The 24,449-nt window shown below is 47.7% G+C and overlaps 1 protein-coding gene across 2 annotated transcripts; it reads right to left on the reverse strand.

Moving 5' to 3' along the window:
- Nucleotides 1-9,578: 9,578 nt before the first annotated feature.
- Nucleotides 9,579-19,735, reverse strand: LOC129032588 (uncharacterized). Of its 2 annotated transcripts, none has more exons than XM_054480047.2 (3): nucleotides 16,643-19,735; nucleotides 15,564-15,644; nucleotides 9,579-9,731 (listed from the first exon to the last, which is right to left on the reverse strand). In XM_054480047.2, exons 1-2 carry the CDS (start codon nucleotides 17,293-17,295, stop codon nucleotides 15,623-15,625), a joined length of 675 nt encoding a protein of 224 aa, XP_054336022.1. In that variant the 5' UTR covers nucleotides 17,296-19,735; the 3' UTR covers nucleotides 9,579-9,731; nucleotides 15,564-15,622. The 2 variants fall into 2 exon arrangements, with proteins under 2 accessions (XP_054336022.1, XP_063518570.1); XM_063662500.1 differs by lacking the exon at nucleotides 9,579-9,731 and adding an exon at nucleotides 10,087-10,621 and having other exon boundaries at nucleotides 16,643-17,461.
- Between the last annotated feature and the right edge of the window lie 4,714 nt (nucleotides 19,736-24,449).

Consider the following 24,449-nt stretch of genomic DNA (forward strand, 5'->3'; position numbering starts at 1 on the left):
TCCTTGTCCTGCTTGGTCGCAGAACAGAACGCGTGTGCTTTAAGGAAAGAGACATCTGAAGATGCCTTGCCTTGCCCTCTTGAGGGCACGTGGCTTTTACTTCTAATAGTGTCTGCCTGTTGTGGAGAGGGAAGACCATGCAGCTGTGGACATCGGTTATAATCTCTGAGCCCCACTTAGAAATCTGGACGTGCAGGCGTTCAATAAAAGTTAAAGGACTGATAATCATGTTTAGCCCCACCAAGGTTCATGCACTGTGGGTTCTAGGCTGGTGTCTGAGCCCACTGCTTTTATCTCTTCCAAGTACTTGGTTTAGCTCTGAAATGCTCCTTAATCCTATTGAAACCTGACCCTTCTCAAAGGCCACGGGCCACCTTCTCTACAGGCCTTTACTAATTACTAACCCATAAGGTTGTTCCGGGTTTTCTTCAAATGACTGTTTTGTTTGGCACAAACTCAGCATGATATCCATTGTTAACTTTGTACGTTTTTTTCATTTATCTTGCAACAAATGCTTACGGAATGTCCACGCACTGTGCTAGATACCTGCAGATACAGCAGGGAAAACGCTAGAAGATGCCCTCAAGTAGCTTTACAGACTAGGAGAGTGACAGACAATGTGATGTGTGGTTATGCAGAGGAAGTAGGGGGCTGTGAGAACTTACATCCCAGGCCTAACCCAATCAAGGGTTTAACCAGAGTAAGGATGCTTTATGCTACTTTGTAATTTCCAAAGGGTCTGATACAATCTCTGGACAGTATAAAAAACACACAGGTTACTTATCTGGTCACTGGTTTACATTACCATAACTCATCAAACTGTATATTTAATGCTTGTACATTTTATTGTATGTAAATTATACCACAATACAGTTGATAAAACAAAGATCTATGAAAATAGATGGTATCCATTTGCTACCTGAAGGAACAGCACAGCCACAGAGAGGGGGATGTTATGATCTCATTTAACAGACAAGCTGGGCTGGGTGTGGTGGCTCACACCTGTAATTACAGCACTTTGGGAGGCCGAGGCGGGCGGATCACCTGAGGTCAGGAGTTCAAGACCAGCCTGGCCAACATGGTTAAACTCCATCTCTACAAAAATACAAAAATTAGCCAGGTATGATGGCGGGTGCCTGTAATCCCAGCTACTTGGGAGGCTGAGGCAGGAGAATCGCTTGAACACAGTAGGTGGAGGTTGCAGTGAGCCGAGATCGCATCATTGCATTCCAGCCTGGGTGACAGAGCCAGACTCCGTCTCAAAAACAAACAAACAAAAAAACAGACAAGGTGATGGATAAGTGGTCTTTGTCCATTTTGGCTGCTATAGCAAAATACCATAGATTGGGTGGCTGATAAACATCATAAATTTATTTCTCACAGTTTTAGTGGCTGAGAAGTCTAAGATCAAGGCACCGTAAGATTCAGTGACTGGTGAGGGTACACTTCCTCATTGACAGCTGTCGTACTGCTGTAACGTCACTTGGTGGAAAGGGCTAACTAGTTTTCTCCAGCCATCTCCTTTATAAAGGCATTTCTCCCATTCATGAGGGTTCCACTCTATTGACCCAGTCACGTCCCAAAGGCCCCACCTCCTGATACCATCACCTTGGGAGTCATAATTTCAATAACTATAATTTGGGGGTGTGGGGACAAACATTCAGACTACAACAAAGGTTGATAGCAAGTAAGTGGCAAAGCCATAATCCACATCTTGGACTGTCTGACTCCAGACTCAAAGCTTGTGATCAGTCACTGGGCAGGTTCAGGGCTGGCATAGAGGTGCCTTAATGTTAAATAGAAAAGAGAGACCTGAGTGGTATCTTGTTTTGGCAATTGGTTTAAAAAAAGTGCCACCTTTCTGCAGGTACATTCAGCCCTTGGTGGGATGAAAGACTTGGTGATAAGAGATTGGGCTGGATTTCTATCTCCACTTGCCCCCTCAGCTGACTACTCCGTTATTGTACACAACTATAGGCAGCATCCTAATCCAGGTAGTTGAAGAATTTGTGTGCACACCAAGCATTGTCTCTCTCACCAGAACAAGAAATGTCCTTATATAAATACGTATCATTTTTTGTGTCATACATACATGGGTGTTCACATGATTAAACCAGTTTAACAAGTTTATAATGGCTTTTATTATTTATTGTAATGGGCATTCATTCAGTTACTACTGTGATACTATTACGTGGAGATTTGTAAAGTTTTTTTTTTTGTTTTTTTTTTTGAGATGAGTCTCGCTCTGTCTCCCAGGCTGGAGTGCAGTGGCACGATCTCGGCTTACTGCAGCCTCTGCCTCCCGGGTTTTATGCCATTCTCCTGCCTCAGCCTCCCGAGTAGCTGGGACTATAGGCATGCATCACCTATGCCCGGCTAATTTTTTTTGTATTTTTAGTAGAGATGGGGTTTCACCGTGTTAGCCAGGATGGTCTCGAACTCCTGTCCATGTGATCCGCCCACCTCAGCCTCCCAAAGTGCTGGGATTACAGGCATGAGCCACTGCACCCAGCAAGTTTTTTTTTTTTTTTGAGACAGAGTCTCTGTCACCCAGGCTGGAGTGCAGTGGCTTGATCTTGGCTCACTGCAACCTCCACTTCCCAGGTTCAAGTGATTCTCCTGCCTCAGCCTCCCAAGTAGCTGGGACTACAGGTGTGCACCACTGCACCCAGCTAATTTTTGTATTTTTTTTTTTAGAGATGGGGTTTCACCATGTTGGCCAGGCTGGTCTCGAACTCCTGACCTCGTGATCGCCCACCTCGGCATCCGCCCATCTTGGCCTCCCAAAGTGCTGGGATTACAGGTGTGAGCCACCGTGCCTGGACCCTGTGAAGTTTTTTAATCTTAAAAGAGGGCTTTCAAAAGTTGAGTACAGCTTTATTTAGTGCGTTGCCCTTTGAAACAGATGATACAAAACTGTACCTGCATGGTGTGTGTGTGTGTGTGTGTGTGTGTGTATGTGTGTGTGTATATATATATAGAGAGAGAGAGAGAGAGAGAGAGTGCGAGATCTTCCTATGTTTACTCTTGAACTTGGCTCAAGGGATCCTCCCACCTCAGCCTCCCAAAGTGCTGGGAATACAGGTGTTAGCCACTGCCTCTGGCCCTGGATTATGTTTTTTTTTTTTAATTTTTTGAGACAGATTCTCACCCTGTTGCTTAGGCTGGAGTGCGGTGGCACTAACTCAGGTCACTGCAACCTCCACTTTTTGGATTCAAGTGATTCCTGTGCCTCAGCCACTCGATTACAGACACATTCTGCCAAACTTGGCTAACTTTTGTATTTTTAGTGGAGACAGGGTTTTACCACGTTGTTCAGGCTGGTCTCAAACTCCTGACCTCAAGCGATTCTCCCACCTCAGCCTCCTAAAGTGCTGGGATTACAGGCGTGAGCCACTGTGCCTGGCCTGGATGATATTTTATAAGGTCACTAGGAAAGGAAAAGACTTGGGTAGCAAATGAAAAAAGAGAGCTGTCAGGAGTGGAAAAGATCAGAGAGTGGATGATAGTGTCATTTTGAAATCAGAAAATGCAGGCTGAGTGCAGTAGTTCATGCCTATAACCCGAGCACTTCGATAGGCCCAGGTGGGAGGGTCACTTGAGCCCAGGAGTTCGAGACCAGTCTGGGCAGCACAGGTGAGACCCCCATCTTTAGAAAAATAACAAATAAATAAAATAGAAAAAAAATCAGAAAATGCAGGTGTAGTGGATGCTCTGGTATGCTACCTTTCAGGACTGAGATACTCACTCCCCCACCTGCTGGGAGGGTTGCCGGCCAACTCTTGAACAAGTACCTGTCCAGCAACTGTCTTCAGCCAACAAAACCACTTTATCAAAAATTGCATTCCTTTTGTGGAGGCAGCCCACCTCCAAGGGCTAGTCTAGGAGGATGCTATAGTTTGGATGTGGTTTGTTCCCGCCCAAACTCATGTTGAAGTTTAATTGCCAGTGTGGAGGTGGGGCCTAGTGTGAGGTGTTTGGCCCACTGGGGTGGATCCCTCATGAATAGACTGGTGTCATTCTCGAGATAGTGAGTTCTTGTTCCTGGGAGATTGGATTCATTCTTATGGAAATGGATTAGCTCCTGAGAGAGCAAGTTGTTATGAAGTGGGTCAGCCTCCTTGGTCCCCTTACTCAGCACATGTCTGCTCACCTTTCTGTTTCTCCTCCATGTTATAAGACAGCATGAGGCCCTCACCAGAAGCTGAACAGCCTGGCGCCATGCTCTTGGACTTTGCAGCTACCAGAATTGTGAGCTAAAGAAATCTCTTTTCTTAATAAATTACCCGGCCTGACAGTCTGTTATAGTGACAAAATGGACAAAGACAGAGGGCTATAAAGGTTTAGCCCTTTGTCTTAAGGTGGCACAGTTCTTATGCGTTATTCAAGCTCCAGATCTTCGTTGCACCTGCATCACAATACAACTTCTTCTGCCCAGTCCTGCCTCCCTCATCCCTCTCATGTGTTGTTTCTTAGAGTACCACACCATTAAAAGCCTGCAGGCAAATCGCAAAATCTGTTTCCCGAGGAATCCAACCCAGAAGTGGTCCTTGAAAAAGGCTCTAAGATGGGATTTTGAAGCCGTATCCCCTCCCAACCTGTTGGTAATGGAAACCCCATCACTGGTGGTGGTGGAGCTCCCATGGCCCCTGGCATCCTATGGCAATTGTTAAAACGTTCATCAGTGCCAGTGGAAGGAAATGCATAGCAGACGTAATATCTCAGGGGTTGTAAGAAAGAGTAATTATAAGAACTTTAGAATTGGGTGGACATGGCTGGGGGGATGTTATTAATTCCTTAAAGATAATGAAGGGTCGAGTGTCACCAATTGCCAATGAGACCAAGGATGAAAACCAGAGGGTCTGGCCGGGAGCAGTGGCTTATGCTTGTAATTCCAGCACTTTGGGAGGCTGAGGTGGGCAGATCACCTGAGGTCAGGAGTTTGAGACCACCCTGGCCAACATGGTGAAACCCTGTCTCTACTAAAAATACAAAAATTGCCGGGTGCGGTGGCTCACGCCTGTAATCCCAGCACTTTGGGAGGCCGAGGCGGGCGGATCACAAGGTCAGGAGATCGAGACGGTCCTGGCTAACAGGTGAAACCCCGTCTCTACTAAAAATACAAAAAATTATCCGGGCGTGGTTGCAGGCAACTGTAGTCCCAGCTACTCGGGAGGCTGAGGCAGGAGAATGTCCAGAACCCGAGAAGCGGAACTTGCAGTGAGCCGAGATCGCGCCACTGCACTCCAGCCTGGGCGACAGAACGAGACTCCACCTCAAAAAAAAAAAAAAAAAATTAGCCGGGCGTGGTGGTGTGTGCCTATAATTCCAGCTACTCAGGAGGCTGAGGCATGAGGATCACTAGAACCTGGGAGGCGGAGGATGTAGTGAGCCGAGATCATGCCATTGCACTCCAGCCTGGGCGACAAGAGAAAAACTCCATCTCAAAAAAAAAAAAAAAAAAAAAAAAGCCAGAAGGTCTATTTGGCAGCATATAAAATTATTCACATATCCTGCAACCAGAGGGGAAAACAATCTGTGAGCCAGACCCCAAAAATCAATTATATTAGTGGCAGGGTTTGAGAGAAAGTTAAATTCTCAACTCCAGTAAATCTGCCATACCAAGTTCAGGACCCTGGTGGGAAACAAAAAAAACTGAGACGCTGAGACTTGCAATGGGGCCATCTGGGTCAATGCATTTGAAAATCATAAATTTCCAGATTCCTCTGAATGCTATTGATCTACAGAAGTAGCCCACTCCTGTCTGTTAAGTGCTGATGCTCCTCTCTTAAGGATATACGTACAAGCTTCTGCCTTGTAAGACAACACATATCTCCCCTCATCCCCCATCATTTCAACCTCTTCTCCACTCCACCAGCACTGAAGGGGAGGTGATTACCCACAAGTGTGAACACCTGGAGGTAGGGACCATGAGAGCTCCTCTACAGTCTGCCTGGCTCCTGGAGGATTCCTACGACCAGCTGACAGAGGAGAAAAAGGCTAAGCCTGGTTCATGGATGGGTCTGTTGGTATGTAGGTATCAGAAAAAAATGGGCAGCTGCTGTGCTACAGCTTCACTTAAGGGTAGACCTCAGGGGCAGCAGTGAAGGAGTGTCCTCCTAATGACAGAGCAGCACACAGTGCATCTGTTCATTCACTTTGTGAAGGCAGAGAAGGGGCCTGAGGCAAGGTCATACCGAAGACTCATGGGCAGGGTGAGTAACTTGGCCAGTTGGTCAGGGACTTGAAAGGAGGAAGATTGGAAGATCAGGGATGAAGGTGTCTGGGGAAGAGATGTGTGGCAAGTGCACTAAGGCAGCGGGAATGGAATGTGAACATCTTTGTAACATATGTTAACACCCAGCAGACAGCATTTCCTATGGGGGAGGCACTCATCAAGCAATGAAACAGAATGGCTTTTCCAGTTATTCTCAGCCACCTTCTTCCCTCAGCTGCCCTAGTGTTGGCATAATAATTTCATGAACACGGTAGTCATGGTGGCAAAGATGGACACTATACATGAATCCAACAGCATGAATTGTTATAGCTACTGCACTACTGATAGTCTAACCTGACAGAAGGTTAGACTGTATATGTTAGAACTTTCACTGCTAGCCGGGCATGGTGGCTCACACCTGTAATCCCAGAACTTTGAGAGGCTGAGGTGGGTGGATCACTTGAGGTCAGGAGTTTGAGACCAGCCTGGCCAACATGGTGAAACTCTGTCTCTACTAAAAATACAAAAATATGGTCAGGCGCAGTGACTCATGCCTATAATCCCAGCACTTTGGAAGTCCGAGGCGGGTGGAACACCTGAGGTTGGGTGTTCGAGACCAGCCTGACCAACATGGAGAAACCCTGTCCCTACTAAAAATACAAAATTAGCCGGGCATGGTGGCATACCCCTGTAATCCCTCAGCTACTTGGGAGGCTGAGGCAGGAGAATCGCTTGAACCTGGGAGGCAAAGGTTGCGGTGAGCTGAGATCGTGTCATTACCCTCCAGCCTGGGCAACAAGAGTGAAACTCCATCTCAAAAAAAAAAAAATTAGCTGGGCATGGTAGCACACGCCTGTAATCCCAGCCACTGGGGAAGCTGAGGCAAGAGAATTACGTGAACCCGGGAGATAGACGTCACAGTGAGCCGAGATCGCGCCGCTGAACTCTAGCCTGGGCAACAGAGCATCTCAAAAAACAAAAGAACTTTCACTGCTGCAATTCCTAACATATACAGAAGCCAGGGATGACCACCCCTCTCCCCTGTGGCATCACCCCTCAATGAGATCAACCAACCTTTTCCACAGAGAGAAAGAAAATTTTAGTTGTTTCCTCCAAAAACAAAATTCTGCTGTCCGGATTGTTTTAAAAAATCCTTACTTCCTAGTGTTTCTCAAAGAATGGTTTAGGGCCACCGCAACAGAATCACTTATGGGGCTTGTCACAAGTGCAGATTTCCAGTCCCCACCTAGGCATAATGAATCAGAATCTGTAGGTTTGGTGTCTGGGAATCTGTATTTATGCAACGTGGAGGTTTTGAGTTAGTGGTTACTATGGTTTAAATGTTTTTGTCCCCTCCAAAACTCATGTTGGAACTTAATTCCCAATGCAACAGTGTTGGGAGGTAGGGCTTAGTGGGAGGTGTTTACATCATGAGGGCTGTGCCCTCCTGAATGGATAATGCTGTAATAAAATGGGCTTTGGGGAGTGGTTTTGCTCTTGCACACTTGCCCTTCCCCCGTCCATCCTGTGATGACTAAGCAAGAAGGCCCTTGAAAGATGCTGGTTCCTTGATCCTCAACTTTCCAGCCTCCAGAACTGTGAACCAATACATTTATGTTCACTATAAATTACCCAGTCTCAAGTATTCTCTTATAGCAGCACAAAATGGACTAAGAGAGTGGCCTTTCACAACACGATTCAATATTCCAACTAAATTTCTCCCAGAAAACAATTCGGTTGTTATGAGATGGAAAATGAACATATAAATTAGGTACATGCAAATGGAAAAATCACCTTACCATATCAGTAGGTGTGTTGAAAAATCACCTTGCCAGGAGATTGAGACCATCCTGGCTAACACGGTGAAACCCCATCTCTACTAAAAATACAAAAAACTAGCCGGGCATGGTGGTGGGCGCCTGTAGTCCCAGCTACTCAGGAGGCTGAGGCAGGAGAATGGCGTGAACCTGGGAGGCGGAGCTTGCAGTGAGCTGAGATCGCGCCACTGCACTCCAGCCTGGGCGACAGAGGGAGACTCTGTCTCAAAAAAAAAAAAAAAAAAAAAAAAAAAAAAAAAAAATCACCTTACCATATCAGTAGGTGACATGCTTGCATTGCTATAAAGAAATAGCTGAGATGGAGTAATTCATAAAGAAAAGAGGTGAATTGGCTCACGGTTCTGCAGGCTATACAGGAAGCATGGCAACAGGATTCGTTTCACTTCTGGGGAAGCCTCAGGGAGATTTTACTCGTGGCAGAAGGCAAAGGGAGAGCTGGCATCTCACGTGGCGAAAGCAGCAGCAAGGGGGTTGGGTTGTGGGGGAGGTGCCACACAATTAGATTTTGTGAGAACTCACTCACTATTGTGAGGACAGCACGAAGCCATGAGGAATCCGCCCCCACGATCCAGACACTTCCCAACCTCCGACACTGGCGATTACATTTCAACATAAGATTTGGGCAGGGACAAATGTCCAAACTATATCAGTTGGACAAATCCACTATTCACTTACCAATAGAGAACCTCATTTACAGGGTCCCATGTGAGCCTGGCATTGTGTTCTAGGTTGTGGGTAGAAATCAAAAGCATGAAGTTTAGATGAAGAGGAAAAAAAAATCGATATATGGTAGTCCCCCCTTGTCTGTGGTGGATGTGTTCCAAGACCCACAGTGGATGCCGAAACCACGGCTAGCACTGAACACTGCATATACTATGTTGTTTCCTGTACGTACATACCTCTGATAAGGTTTAATTTAGAAATTAGGCACAGTAACAGATTAACAACAATAATAATAAAACAGAACAATCATAACAACATCCTGTAATAAAAGTTCAGTGAATGTGGCCTCTCTCTCAAAATATCTTACTGTCCTGTACTGTCCAGTTAATATTTTTTGTTTGTTTGTTTGCTTGTTTTGAGATAGAGTTTCACTCTGTTGCCCAGGCTGGAGTGCAATGGCGTGATCTTGGTTCACTGCAACGTCCTCCTCACAGGTTCATGCAATTCTCCTGCCTCAGCCTCCCTAGAAGCTGGAATTACAGGCGCACACTACCATGCCAGGCTAATTTTTGTATTTTTAGTAGAGACGGGGTTTCACCATGTTCGCCAGGCTGGTCTTGAACTCCTGACCTCAGGTGATCCACCCGCTTCGGCCTTCCAAAGTGCTGGAATTACAGGCATGAGCCAACGCGCCCAGCCGCATTTAACATTTTTGAACTGTGGTTCACTGAGGGTAATTAAAACTGCAGAAAGTGAACTGCGGATAAGAGGGGGCTACTGTATGTAAATCATTGTAACTAAAAGGCCCAGAGGTATTGTCCCAGTCCCTTCCTTTTACAGAAGTGCAGGCGGGGGGTCAATTTCATACAACTTGTTGACAGCAGAGCGGAGTCTCCTGTGCCTGGTGCACTAGCAGGGTCTGATGATATGTCATGGTGAGTGATGCAAACAGCGAGGGCTCTAAGAATTCAGCAGGGATCCACAGTGGATGGTGAGGGAGCAGGAGCCAGTGTCTAAAAGGGGATGAGACTCTAGGAGCAGAATGCAGTCTCAGGGGTGTCCAGGCAATGGTGGGAGAGTGGTGTCCAAGATTCCAAGATCAGGAATACTGGGAAATATCAGTACCTCACATCTGTCTAGCACTTTACAAAGCTCTAACATATAAATATTATCACCTCAGTTCATTCTTACACCACCCTACAATACCAATCAACCTTTGGGAATTTTTAAGCATAATAACCCTATACACTGGGCAAAGCATACAGGGACCTCAGGGCTATGGGTGAGAGGAAGGACACTGGGAGCCAATGAGGGATGTAGAGAGAGGCCCTTTCAGAGATAACCAGGCAGAAGAGGACATTGTACCAGATGTATGGAGTCAGCTAGGGCTTGGGCAGGGAAGAGAAGAGCGTCACTGATGGGTGAGACACAGCAGCACAAGAAGCCGAGGAGAGAGGCAGGCACTGAGGTTTGGGACAAGCTCCTTGGCTGTGGCATGACTACCTGTGATCGGGAGGTGTAAGGAGACTTCGGGGAAAGATAAGGCCCCACCCAGAAGAGTGCAGGGGCAGACAGCAGGGTGGGTGGGGAACAAGGCAAAGCCCCAGTCCTGGCAGAAATCAAGGCCACGGTCCCATCCTAGCAACGGGGCAACACGTGGCAGTCACATCGGGAGTAAAAGGTGGGCCCAGGAACCTTGAAAATCACAGAGCTGCCTCGAAGTGAGCACATTCAGTGATGATCTGAGCCTAGCCTGGGAGAGTCAGGGATAGGGTGGCAGGAAATAAGACTGAGGGCAGGTAGGTAGGCCTCAAATATTGGGCTGAAGGGTTTGGCTTTTGTGCTGTTGTAGGCAATGCGGAGTCCCTGGAGGCTGAGCTCACAGATGGCTTTCTTTGCAGACCTGAGACAACACGTGAACAAAGAATATGATCACTGTCCTGGGGATGTGTGAGTTTTCCTCCACAAACTTACACAGTTTGGGCTCATTTCTGTTCTCTTTGCAACACATAGAAGATTGGAGAATTTGGTGGGCATACTGATACTGCTTAACTCCATATGAACAGAGCTGGCTGTTAAAACTTGGTTGGACTCTAATCAAGGCATGAAGGGAACTCAGCAGGATGGGCTGGAGAAGTGGGAGAGGATGCCAGGACCAAGTGAGCCAGGGACTGAAGCAACTTTTTCTGAATGTTATGAAAGAGAAAAGAAGATCAAATATATACATGTAAATACGTGGTAACAGTATTTTATGTGTGTGGTGGCCTAGTCCCTTTAATACTTGCTTACTCAAATAGGTGTATATATAAAATAAGTTAAAATTGTTTTCCATTTGAGTGCTGATTTTTTTTTCCTTTCAGCCTGAAATAAGTCTCTGTGTGAAACATGCAAAAATTGCTGGCTTGGGTAGACACTACACACACACACACGCACACACACACACACACATTTTAGAGACAGGGTCTTACTCTGTTGCCCAGGCTGGAGTGCAGTGATACAATCATAGCGCCTTGCAGCCTTGAACTCCTGAGCTCAAGCAATCCTCCTGCCTCAGCAAAATGTTTTGCGAGTTCATGCAGATTACTGATTTTCTACGCTTACTACAAGGTATTTTTAATTTTTTCTTAATTTAAGTTTTTTTCTTTTTGAGAAAGGGTCTCACTCTGTCACCCAGGCTGGAGTGCAGTGGCACGATCTTGGCTCACTGCAGCCTCTGCCTCTCAGGTTCAAGTGACTCTCCTGCCTCAGCCACCCAAGCAGCTGGGATTACACCATGCCCAGCTAAATTTTGTATTTTTAGTAAAGACAGGGTTTTTCCATGTTGCCTAGGCTGGTCTAAAACTCCTGAGCTCAAGTGATCTGCCTGCCTCAGCCTCCCAAAGTGCTGGGATTACAGGTGCAAGCCACCACGCCCAGCTGGTATTTTTTATTTTTATAAGAAAGATACTTGGCCAGGCACAGTAGCTCGTACCTGTAATCCCAGCACTTTGGGAGGCCGAGGCAGGCAGATCACAAGGTCAGGAGATCGAGACCATCCTGGCCAACACGGTGAAACCCTGTCTCTACTAAGATACAAGAACTTAGCCAGGCATGGTGGTGCACACCTGTAGTCCCAGCTACTCGGGAGGCCGAGGCAGGGGAATTGCTTGAACCCGGGAAGCGGAGGTGTCAGTGAGCCGAGATAGCAACAGTGCACTCCAGCCTGGTGACAGAGTAAGACTCCATCTCAAAAACAAACAAAAAAAACAAGACAAAACAAAAAAAGAAAGATACTAATTCTCTCTCAGTGATTACTAGCAACTCTGATTCCTTTTGGCCCTACACTGGTTTGGAAAAGAAATACACCAGAGATACACCAGTCTAAATGTACAAGTTTAAACTCTGGTTCACAGAGCAAAACTTTGCAAAAGGTCCTGATGTAGCCCAGTAACCTAGATTCATCTTGAGACTCCTCCTTTCATGAGACCTGGTTTGCTAGTGGGGCAGATTAGGCAGAAATTAGCCATGCAGTTCACCACCCATGAAGCAGAAGCAGTAGCATGGTGGTGAAGTGCTTGACACCCTGCAGATCAGGCTCAAGACCAGCTTTGTCCCTTTAGATAAGTTACCTTATTTCAGTGCCTTAAATACTATTTATTTATTTATTTAGAGACAGGGTCTTTCTCTGTCACCCAAGCTGGAGTGCAGTGGCATGATTTCCGCTCACTGCAACGTCTGCCTCCCAGGCTCAGGTGGTCCTCTCACCTCAACCTCCTGAGTGGCTGGGGCCACGGGTGTGTGCCACTATGCCTGGCTAATTTTTTGTAGAGATGGGGTTTTGCCATGTTGCCTAGGCTGGTCTCGAACTCCTGGCCTCAAGCTATCTGCCTGCCTTGGCCTCCCAAAGGGTTGGGATTACAGGCGTGAACCACCACGCCTGGCCAAATATTTAATCTTTTGTTTTAGAAAATGGAGGTGACACCTTCTAGTCTCCATATGAAGAGTAAATGAGATGGGAGAAGCACAGCACCTGGCTCAGAGTAAAGTTTCACTAATGTTAGGACAATGGTACTGGCCAAGTTTTCTCTAAAGGATAAAGCCCGAACTCAGCCCCTCAGACAATGAATAAGAAATTTTTTTTTTTTTTTCCTCGAGACGGAGTCTCGCTCTGTCGCCCAGGCTGGAGTGCAGTGGTGCGATCTTGGCTTACTGCAAGCTCCGCTTCCTGGGTTCACACCATTCTCCTGCCTCAGCCTCCCAAGTAGCTGGGACTACAGGTGCCCACCACCACGCCCGGCTAATTTTTTGTATTTTTTTTAGTAGAGACAGGGTTTCCCGGTGTTAGCCAGGATTGTCTCCATCTCCTGACCCCCTGATCTGCCCGCCTTGGCTTCCCAAAGTGCTGGGATTACAGGCGTGAGCCACCACGCCCGGCCAAGAAGGTTCTTTTCTGTATTTTTATTTATTTTTTATTTTTTGAGATGGAGTCTTGCTCTGTCACCCAGGCTAGAGTGCAGTGGCCCAATCTCGGCTAACTGCAACCTCTGCCTCACGGGTTCACGCCATTCTCCTGCCTCAGCCTCCTGAGTAGCTGGGAATACAGGTGCCCACCATCACGCCTGGCTAATTTTTTGTATTTTTAGTAGAGATGGGGTTTCACCGTGTTAGCCAGGATGGTCTCGATCTCCTGACCTCGTGATCCTCCCGCCTAGGCCTCCCAAAGTGCTGGAGTTACAGGTATGAGCCACCGCGCCCGGCCCAGGAAGTTTCTTTAAGGCAGCTCCAGCTCTTTCAGTCAAAATGAAATGGTCCTGAAATTTGCACATGCAATGTTTACCTTTCTTTCTCATTAAACGAGAGAGGGAACCAAAACAAAAATACAGTTTGACCATTTAAAATGTTGGGAGAAGAGCTGCCGCCTTGCTAGCACTATCTAGAGTGGCTCCATTCTGCCATCTAGTGGAAGGGAAAAGACAAATTCAGACCAAAATACTTACATCTTTAATTTACAAAAAAGTGTGTTCTTCTGTTTTTTGTTTTTTAAAGTTGGGGTCTTGCTCTGTTACCTAGGCTGGAGTGCAAGCAGTGTGATCATAGCTCAACAGCCTGGAGCTCCTGGGCTGAAGCCACCCTCCCACTGCAACCTTCTCGGTCACTGGGATTACAGGCATGAGCCGCAGCACCAGGCTGTGTTTTCTGATTAGCATAATTTAAATTATCTACTAAATTTGCTCGTTAATAGATTCACTTTGTAAAGAAAAACCACACAGTATTCTAAACACTAAGCAGTAAAACTAAATTTCCCAAAACATTTATATTTATAAACTATGAATTTCAAAGATCTGCAGAGGAAAGGGAGAACGTTCTTGAGCTCTTATTATCATAAATTTTGCTGCCTCTCCCTTTCCCGTTTATATTATCCATTTCTACACATACTCTTTATGTTTATTTTGGCACATAGACTGGGAGTAGCCCAGAGTCTCTGAGGATTATGTCTTTCCCAAAATACTGAGCAAAATCAGTGGGGGAATAAGATCATTCCATTCATTTTTCAAAAATGTACACTCACTTAAAACGTTGATGTATCCAGGCGTGGTGGCTTAAGCCTGTAATCCCAGCACTTTCAGAGGCTGAGGCAGGCGGATCACAAGGTCAAGAGATTGAGACTATCCTGGTCAACATGGTGAAACTCCGTCTCTACTAAAAATACAAAAATTAGCTGGGCATGGTGGTGCGCGCCTGTAGTCCCAGCTACTCGGGAGGCTGAGGCAATAGAATCGCTTGAACCTGGGAGGCAGAGGTTGCTGTGAGCTGAGATCGTGCCACTGCACTCCAGCCTGTCGACACAGTGAGACTTTGTCTCAAAAAAAAATAAAAAAAAAGTTGATGTAACCAAGGTGAGTATTTGTTAAGGCCTGTGTGCTTGAATTTGTTTTTTGCTGGTGTATGTATGCATGTTTGCTTTGTTTTGATTTCTATGGACATTATCTAGGTATTTATGATGATTTCCATTGCCTAGGATGAAGACATCTGCAGCCAAAACTCCGTGAAAAGTTAGTAACAGTAGCATACTTGAAGTGACTGGTGCTATTCTGAGGCTATTACTCTTTTTTTGAAACAGGGTCTTGCTATGTCGCCCAGGCTGAGTGCAATGACATGATTTCGGCTCACTGCAGCCTTGACCTCCCAGACTCAAGCAATCCTCCTGCCTCGGCCTCTCAATGTGCTGGGATTACAGCACGGGCCACCAGACCCAGCTAATTTTTAAAGTTTTTTTTAGAGACGGGGTCTCCCTATGTTGCCCAGGCTGGTCTCAAACTCCTGGGCTCAAGAGATCCTCTTGCCTTGACCTCCCAAAGTGTTGGGATTACAGGTGTGAGCCAACACATCTGGCTGGTTATTACTCGTATTACTAGCAAATGTTATTTATTGAGCTTCTATGGTGTACTAGACACTGTTCTTTTTTTTTTTTTTGAGATGGAGTCTCGCTCTATCCCCCAGGCTGGAGTGCAATGGCGCAATCTTGACTCACTGCAACCTCCACTTCCCAGGTCCAAGCGATTCTCCTGTCTCAGCCTCCCAAGTAGCTAGGTTTATAGGTGCCCGCCACCATGCCCAGCTAATTTTTGTATTTTTTTAGTACAGACAGGGTTTCACCATGTTGGTCAGGCTGGTCTCGAACTCTTAATCTCAGGGGATCCACCCACCTCGGCCCCCCAAAGTGCTGGGATTACAAGAGTGAGCCACCCTGCCCGGGCCAGACACTGTTCTTGATGTACATTTTGCTAATCCTTCCACTAAATCTCCAAAGTAGATATCATTGTCTTCACTTTAGAAATAAAAAAATGACACTTATGACCACCTACCAGCAATTCTTGATGCGCCAGGGCCTGGTGGGGATCATCATTGACTGGCTGGCTGACCATTATGAGTCACAGTTTCCATTCCTGCAAAATGAAAATTTTTTTGACTTAGGGGTGGGGTGTTCTCTAAGCTTTTTGCCTGATTCTAATTCTTCTACTAGAAGCTGTGGGTTTACAGAGGTGAAAAAGATAGCCCTTCCACCAAACATATATTCTATTATATATATCTTATCTATATATATTATATATATTCTATTATATATATCTTATCTATATATATTATATATTCTATTATATATATCTTATCTCTATATATTATATATTCTATTATATATCTTATCTCTATATATTATATATCTATTACATATATCTTATCTATATATATTATATATTCTATTATATATATATCTTATCTCCATATATTATATATTCTATTATATATATCTTATCTATATATTATATATTCTATTATATATATCTTATCTCTATATATTATATATTCTATTATATTATCTCTATATATTATATATATTCTATTATATATCCCTTCCACCAAAAATATATTCTATTATATTAATAGAATATAAACCCAGGGTCCAGTGGAAAAGACTTAAGGGCAGACACAGAGTGGGATGTGGCTTTTGTTAGGAGAGGCCTGAAGAGACATCATGGCAGGCATTTGTGTGACCTCCCACAAAACACCCTCCTCTACTCTGACCTCACTTTGTCTGTTCTTCCTTCCCTTTGCCTTTATTATTTCCTTTCTGCTTCTCTTTCTTTTCTGTCTCCCTCTGCCCTGCCCTAGAACGGTGCCTTTCTAATTGTGGGTTATAACACATTATTAGTAGGTCATAAAATCAATTCAGTGGATGTGGACCAGCATTTTAAAAAGTGAATTAATAGAATACGAACTCATTAAAAGGCATCACTCATAATCAGGATAATACTGTTGTGTAAAATTTGTTTTAATATGTGTCAGCACGTGTACACTGTGTCAAGGTGTAACACTTACATCCTATTTTAAGACCCTGCTGTAGACTAAACCAGGACCCCCATGGTGCTCCAGGCGTCCGCACCCTCACCTGTGGCACCAGGAGCTCCTGCTGTCACTGGCCCTGCTGGGTCCTGTGTCTTTCTCTGCGTTGTCAGGGCCTGTGCTGACAGTCCACCCACAGGGAGGTGGAATCCGGGGCTTGACGGCACTGGGAGGATCCTTCGTCTTTCCAGGCTCAGGCAAATCCTCGCCTGGAGGCGGGGAATGGGCTAGATGACTCCTGAAACAGTCCAGTCCAGCATCTGAGAGCTCCTCTGGGTCCAGCCCTGTGCCGCCTTCCCGCGCTTCCCTGCAGGGCCCTGCGGAGAGCAGAGAAAGCAGCTGCCAGCTCCAGGCAGTCATTTTACCCCAGGTGCCACTTACCCTGCGGAGGGGCTGGAACCAGCTAATCATTTTATCCCAGGTGCCACTTACCCTGCGGAGTGGCTGGAGCTTCTCAGGTTTTTCAGTTCCTGTGTCACCTCCCAGCCCTGCCCACCACATGCTGTGGGTGGCTATGGCTGACGAACGCCCCTGAACCAAGCCAACCCCCAGCCTCCCAGTGGGTGGCTCTGTGGTCCCTGGCAGCCCGTCATCATCCGGAGCACAGAGGCCATGGACACTCAGGGGATGGTCAAGGTCGTAGCTCCCTCCGTTCTTCCGTTCCTCCCTCACAGAGCTTTCAGCAAGATAGACGGTCATTCTTCTGTCCTCACTGCTCCTGGCATAAGGGGACCCCAGGTCTGGATGACTTCCCTAAAGAGGAATCTCTCGGGGTTTCCTGCAGACGCTCCCAAGTCCCGTCTGGAGGATGAAGGTGGGGGACACATCCCTGACGCAGTTTCTCCTCTGCCCTTCACCCCCTCACCCCTCCCACCTCCACTAGGAACTCAACCAGGACTTGCTTCAACCTGAGAAGATGGTGTCCAGCCCCCTCGGAGCCTGCCAGCATCCGGCGGGATTTCAGAGGGGCCTCCAGGGAGGCGCTGCCCAGCTGCCCCCCGTGTTGGTCACACAGCCCCCACTGATCTGCTCTGGGGAGGCCCCGGCCCCAGAACGCGGCTTGTGGGGGGCCTGGGGCAGCAGGCCGGGAGACGTCACTTGTTCGCTGCCTGCTCACCCAGATAACTGCAGCTCCCTCCACTGCCACCTACCGCCCTCCGGCCATGCCTCTGCCCAGAACGCCCTCCCTCTCCAGTCCTGTCCGCCCCTCAAGGCCTGCCCAAACCTCCCTGAATTCTTGCCTGAGCAGACAGTCTCCTGCACGATTCCCGCCGCGTGGATTACTCAGCTGAGCCTCAGTCTGGGGCTGCCCTGTGCTGGGAGCTTTCTGCAGGTGCTCGGCTCCCTACCCTGGCTTGTGAGCCGTGTGGCGCAGAAACTGCATCTCACTGGAGATGCTGGAGAAGCCAGCTGCCCTGCCACAGGCCAAGAGGACTTGGCCAAGTGACCATTGCTGTCTGTTTCCCCAACTGTTAAGGGGGCTGAGACCCTTACAAGGTTGTGAGGCTTAAACTTTGACAAACGCCTACCATCCCACCAGGCACAGGGCAGTTGCTGAGTATTTGGCGGTGGCTGCTGTTCCCCACAGTGTCCAACACCTCCCGGCGATGTAACAGGTGCACAACGGACAAGACTGATGGGTTTATCAGTTCACTGCGGAGAGAGGCAGGATGGATGCACTTGCTTGTTCCTCTGATTTTCCCTTATGGGGAGCAGTGACACTTGGCAGAGGCTGCCAGGGAGATGGGAAATGGACATTAATTACGGGAAAGAAAAGGAGGCAAGAAGGGGAGGAGGGTGGGAAAGAGACAGGGGAGGCAGAAGGGAAGGAGGCACGGTTAGAAGACAGGCAAGCAAAAAAGACGACTGTTTTCTTGGAGGAACAGAGAGGTAGGGCCATGAACAGCATGTGGACGCTTCTTCTCAGTGAATTAAGGCATTTCAGCGCTGGAAAGAGCCTGAAAAATCACAGACCCCCTTCACAGCCCAGCGGAGTGCGGGCCCTGGGAGAGCAGGAGTTAGAGATGGGGAGGACCCTGCCTGCAACAGGCACTGCCTGCTACACCCTGCCATGGGCAGAGGGGCTGTCCTCCCACCCCAGAGAAGCCCCATCCTTTCCTTTCTTTCCCCAAGGCTGCTCCAGCAGGGAGTTTAGCTCCATGGACACCTTTGAAGGCTATGAAGGTGCAGAAGACATGGAAAAGGTGAGCAGCGCTCTGAATTTAATTTCTTTCTTTCTTGTTTATTTCATCTTCTTCCTCCTTCCTATTCATCAGCTCCTCCTGCCTCCTCTCCCTCGCCTCCATCCCTCTCCCTCTCCTCAGGATTCTCACCCATAAGGACCTGGCTAAGCCAGGGAACCGAGGTCACTAGTCTCCAAAGTGGCTCTGACCCCGCTAGCCCGGCATGTCCCCACGTGGCTGTCTCCTTGGCGGTGCGCTGGTGTCCGGTCATAACTGGGGCTCCTGGTGGGAGCCCCGTGGCCGAGGTGAGAGGGCTGGGGTGGGCCTCAGCCTGCCAGCGGGAGTCACCACCTTGCCCGGCCTGGCCACAGCCTCCAGCAATAACTCTGAGGGTGCACCTGTCCCCCCCCCGCCCCCCTTCCAGCTCGCGGGGCCTTTTCCAGTCGGATGACAGTCACGAAACCTGTTCCCCCAAATCCGCTTTCCTGCAGAGGGGAGAAAGCACCCAGGGAGAAAAAGAAGAACGCGATGAGGAGGAAACGTGAGTGTGAGCGAGGAAAACTAAGCGCCTCTGTGGGCCACGGCGTCTCTGACTTTCTTGGAATTACAGGGCGACGGGCAGCACCGAGAAGGAGCGTGCTGGGGCGTCCACTGCCGGCTGGCTCCTGCGGGGGCGACGGCTGGTTTCCAGGCGAGGGCGCGGCGCCCGAGGACCTCCGCCCCGGAGAGCTGCCCTCCCTGCGGACACCCCCGCTCCTCGGCTCCAGAGCGCCCGCATTCCCGGGAAAGGCGGTGTGGGGGCCCGGACCCTGCTCAGCTACGCAGAAAGCAGCCGGGGCCGCCGCGGCGGCAGAAAGGGGACGCCCAGGGCCGCCTCCCGGGCGCCCGAGGGGTCCCCTGGGTGCTCGTCTAGCTCCCACCTGCAGAGCCCACTCTTCCCTCGCCAGTCCGCGAAGGACCTTGCGCGACCGGGACCCCTAGTGCGCCTGCGCCAGCGCGGCGGGCGGAGACAGACGCTCGCGGAGGCCACGCCTCCTAAGGCTCGGCCGAGCCTAGGAGGAGCCGGAGCTGGCTCGGGGCTGCTCCCACCCGCCAGCGCCGGCGGCCCAGCCTGGCAGTGGACTGGGTGCGCAAGCCACTTAGCACCCGACAGGTTAATTCAGAGGGGGTGGTTCCAAGGTAACTGCTGAGAGATTTACGTTTGGATTTGTTAGTTTAAAAATTAGTTTTCCAGTTCTTTATTTTTTTTGAGACGGAGTCTCGCTCCGTCGCCCGGGCTGGAGTGCAATGGTGCGATCTCGGCTCACTGCAACCTCCCCCTCACAGGTTCATGCAATTCTCCTGCCTCAGCCTCCCGAGAAGCTGGGATCACAGGCATGTGCCACCACGCCCGGCTGATTTTTGTATTTTTATTATAGACGGGGGTTTCACCATCTTGGTCAGGCTGGTATCGAACTCCTGACCTCAGGTAATCCGCCCGCCTCGGCCTCCCAAAGTGCTGGGATTACAGGTGTGAGCCACCGCGGCCTGCCGATTTTCAAAAATTTTCGTCAGAGGTTTGCACCTATTTAGTTTTTTAGTTATCTTCAGACTTGTCATGTTTTCTTTTTTTAAGTTGCAAGTTAACTTTTCTGTTTTTAATTTTTACTTATTTAGTTTTAAGGTGTGTTTACTTTCAGAATTTCTTAGGTTTAACATTGCTGTCAGTCAGGGTCCAGGGTCCAATGTCAGGGTCCAATCACTGAAATAGACCTCACGCCAATTATTTTAACAGAAAATTTAATATAAAGAATTGTCACACAACTATTGGAGAACTAAAAAGGCAAAAAAAAAAAAAAAAAGGATAATATTGAGATATCATGGAGATTTCAACTGCAAGAAGCAGCTACTACCTCAAGAGCTAAGGGAACAAAAAGAAGTTGGAATGATCAAAACTCAGAAGTCTGAAGATGGCCCCAGGGCTGGGGGTTGTTCTCTGAGGAGGAGACACTGCTCAGAGCCTGGGGTCTGGGAGCTTCATGCAGAACTCGGGAGGGGACATGGCCAGCCAGTGCTGGTGTCTCTGAATGGGCATCATCAGGCTGGTTATGGGAGTGCTGGGAACATGGCAAGCTGGAACCAACTGTTGCTACTGACACCACCTGTCATTCTCAGAGTGGAGACCTGTTGCTAAAAGAGCACTGACAGGAACCCGGGAGCAAAGGAAGGAGCCCATCATGATCCTGCATCACAGAGCAGGGGCGGGGGCGGGGGTGGGGGGTAGGGGGGGATGTAAAAGCCGAGGACCATGGCTTAACTACCCAGCACACTTAGCTTTGGAGTTACTTAGAGCTCCGTTAGGATTCAGTTAGTTTTGGAATGGTTAGGGGTGACTTCACTTTTTCACTACATGCGGGATCTGGCAGAATCTTCAGTCTCCTGGTCTTATTTCTGGAATGGGGTGGGTCACGAACACCTCACAGGAGTCTCTCCCAGGAGACTTGAGACGATCACTTTAGAATTTAAGAAAACAAAAATAACATGTCTCACTTTGTTCACAAAGAAGCCCTTTGACAAAGTGGCCAAAAAGGGGCAGAGCCTAAGGAACAGACTCTTAGGGAGGGGCCCTTGGAACAGTGTCCTGCAGAGTGTTCCTCTTTCAAATTCTTTAGAACTTTATGCTGTTTTGTGGGGCCACCCTCTCCCACTGCCCTTCCTAACAACACAATGCCTTTCTTGCTTTGAAGTTTTAAACTGTTTTTTTTAATTGTTTGCACAATAAAATAAAGTTCCTCCCAATAAGGGACAGACTCTTAGGGAGGGGTCCTTGGAACAGTGTCCTGCAGAGCGTTCCTCTTTCAAATTCTTTAGAACTTTACGCTGTTTTGTGGGGTCACCCTCTCCCACTGCCCTTCCTAACAACACAGTGCCTTTCTTGTTTTGAAGTTGTAGACTGTTTGCATAATAAAATAAAGTTCCTCCCAAATCAATAATCTGTAATCTTAGGTTCTTCTACCTGTATTATCCTTCAGCCCACATTTTTCCATTTGACCATCAGAACATTTACATATGTATGTACATATGTATGTACGTATGTATGTATGTATACACTCCCTTTATTCAATACCTATTTCCCGAGCACTCCCCTGCCCTGAGGACGGGTCTGGCACCAGGTAAGACCAGGGAGGTATGAAGATGAGTGAAGCATTCAGTCCAGTGGGGGAGACAGATGTGGAAACAGAATCACAACACGATGTGGCAAATTCTCTGGGAGCACAGAACACCATCACTGACTCTTCCTCATACAGTCAGGAAGGGGTGACACTGGAACTAGGTCTTACAGGCAAGTGTCTTCTCCTGGTGGAGAAGGAGAAGGGCACCCTGGCGGAGGGAATAGCATGAGCTCAGGTACAGGGGCACGGAGGAGCTGTGCATGGCAGGTAGGACGAGTTGATGGGGGCTGCAGGGTTGCAGGGTTCGGAAAGGCACTAAGCTTAAGGGCTGACCCTGGTGCTTGACGCATCCTGCCTCATTTGTTCCTACAGCAAGTCTGCAAGATAGTAGGGAGCAACCTCAGGAGTCCCATGCTTCTCCTAACACAGTTGACATTTCTGGATATCTTAAGCGCCTTCCCAACTTTCTCCTTCTCACACCCTTATTTTCATTTGTCTATTGAAGATGAGTCCCTCCTTCCTTCACCTTTTGACTCCTGCTTCTTAAACATATGTGGAGATGGAGGAGGGCTGAGACCAGCAAGCTGTGAAGCACAGGAGACTTCAGCTGAAAAAGGAGGTGGAGAAGAGCAGAGCAGAGGAGACCAGCTTGTGGGAATGGCGTGCATAAGTTCTGCAGACCAGCACGGTGAGGAGTGGGCTCCGGGCATCACAAACTGTGACTGCCTCCAACTGTATTCAGCAACCATTGTAAGGTCATGGGGATGGCTTTCCCAAAGGGGGAACCTGCTTTAGATCCAACCCAGGCTTGTGAATGTAACAGACTGGAATTTTTAAAAGCATACAGAGCCCTTTGCTGCACTAACAGCAATGGACATGTCTACCAAGTCAAAAAAAAAAAAATATGTCCTACACAATCTGCGGTGGTGTATTTTCACACTTTTAATAATACACACCTATGCATTCAGTCTTGATGTGTGTGTGTGTGTGTGTATGTGACTAACTTAACACACTGAACGCATTACAATGCATTAAAAAGTTCTTCAGCAGACTTCTCTGCTTTAGCCTCTGCTATGGTCTAAATGTTTATGTCCCCACCAAATTCACTTGTTGAAATCCTAACCCCCAGGGTGATGATGGTGTTAGAAGGTGGGGACATAGGGAGGCAATCGGGTCATGAGGGCAGAGCCTTCATGAATGGGATTATTATCCTTATAAAGGAGGAGAGACTCCCTTGCCCCTTCCACTATGTAAGGACACAGTGAGGAAGCACCACCTATGGACCGGAAAGAAGGCCTTCGCTACTGGTGTCTTGATCTTGGACTTCCCAGCCTCCAGAACTGTAAGCAATAAGTTTCTGTTGTTGTTGTTGTTTTTCTGAGACTGAGTCTCACTCTATCGCCCAGGCTGGAGTGCAGTGGTGTGATCTCAGCTCACTACAACCTCTGCCTCCTGGGTTCAAGTGAGTCTCATGCCTCAGTTTCCCAATTAGCTGGGATTACAGGTGCACGCCACCACGCCAGGCTAATTTTTGTATTTTTAGTACAGAGGGGGTTTCACCATGTTGGCCAGGCTGGTCTTGAACTCCTGACCTCAAGTAGTCCACCCGTCTCGGCCTCCCAAAGTGCTGGGATTACATTCATGAGCCAATGCGTCCGGCCAGTTTCTGTTGTTTATAAGCTACCCAGTTCATGGTATTTTCTTATAGCAGCTCAAATGGGCTACAACAGCATCTCTGATTATCCTATAACAATATATCCATTTCTCTATAAGAATCCATTTCTGTGTGAGAATATGTAAGAACCTCAGACGTTTCATACCATTGCTGAACAGAGAAGTCTCCTGGGTTCTGGCCACTTGCCTTGGGAAGCACATCACTTGGATCCTCTCAAACGCATTTGACCACTGAATAGCCAGCCACTCACTATGGCAGAGTGCAAAGTGCCCAAACCTCCCACGCTTCATAGGAGGAACCCTCTGCAAATCTTACACGGCAGGTGGGTGACCAGAGGAGCCATTCCAATACCAGTCATTGCTGGATGTTTCTGGGGTGCTGTCCCAGGTGCTATGGAGCATATCTACTCTGTCTACTCTGTCTTTCCATTCCAGTCCAGTAGGATATCGTGTCTTCTTCTTCAGGTCCTTGTTCGCTGTAGCTGCTCAGGAAATAGTTGTGAAATGGATTGTTGTTGTGGTACATTCTTAAAGTCCCTTGAAAGTAAGAAAATAAATGAATGACTCTTCTGTGGGTAAAACTTTGGTCATCTTTTCACTTGTTTACATGAGAAAGAATACAGAACAATGAGATTATAGTCTCCTAAAACTTTTGGAAAAATTGTTCATGTCCTCTATAGTGTTATAATTTTGCTATTGTCCCCCAAAGGGACTCAGGTAACATGCTTTGGATGGAACGGTGGGATTAAAGGCAGCTTTGATTCTGTACATTTGGTGGTGTTGTGAATACAAACTAAACACTAGCTGTGCATTATGCAATATTTAAAGGAAGTAGAAATCATCC

This window comes from Pongo pygmaeus, chromosome 2 (assembly GCF_028885625.2).
Source record: "Pongo pygmaeus isolate AG05252 chromosome 2, NHGRI_mPonPyg2-v2.0_pri, whole genome shotgun sequence".
NCBI classification, from domain to species: Eukaryota; Metazoa; Chordata; class Mammalia; order Primates; family Hominidae; genus Pongo; species Pongo pygmaeus.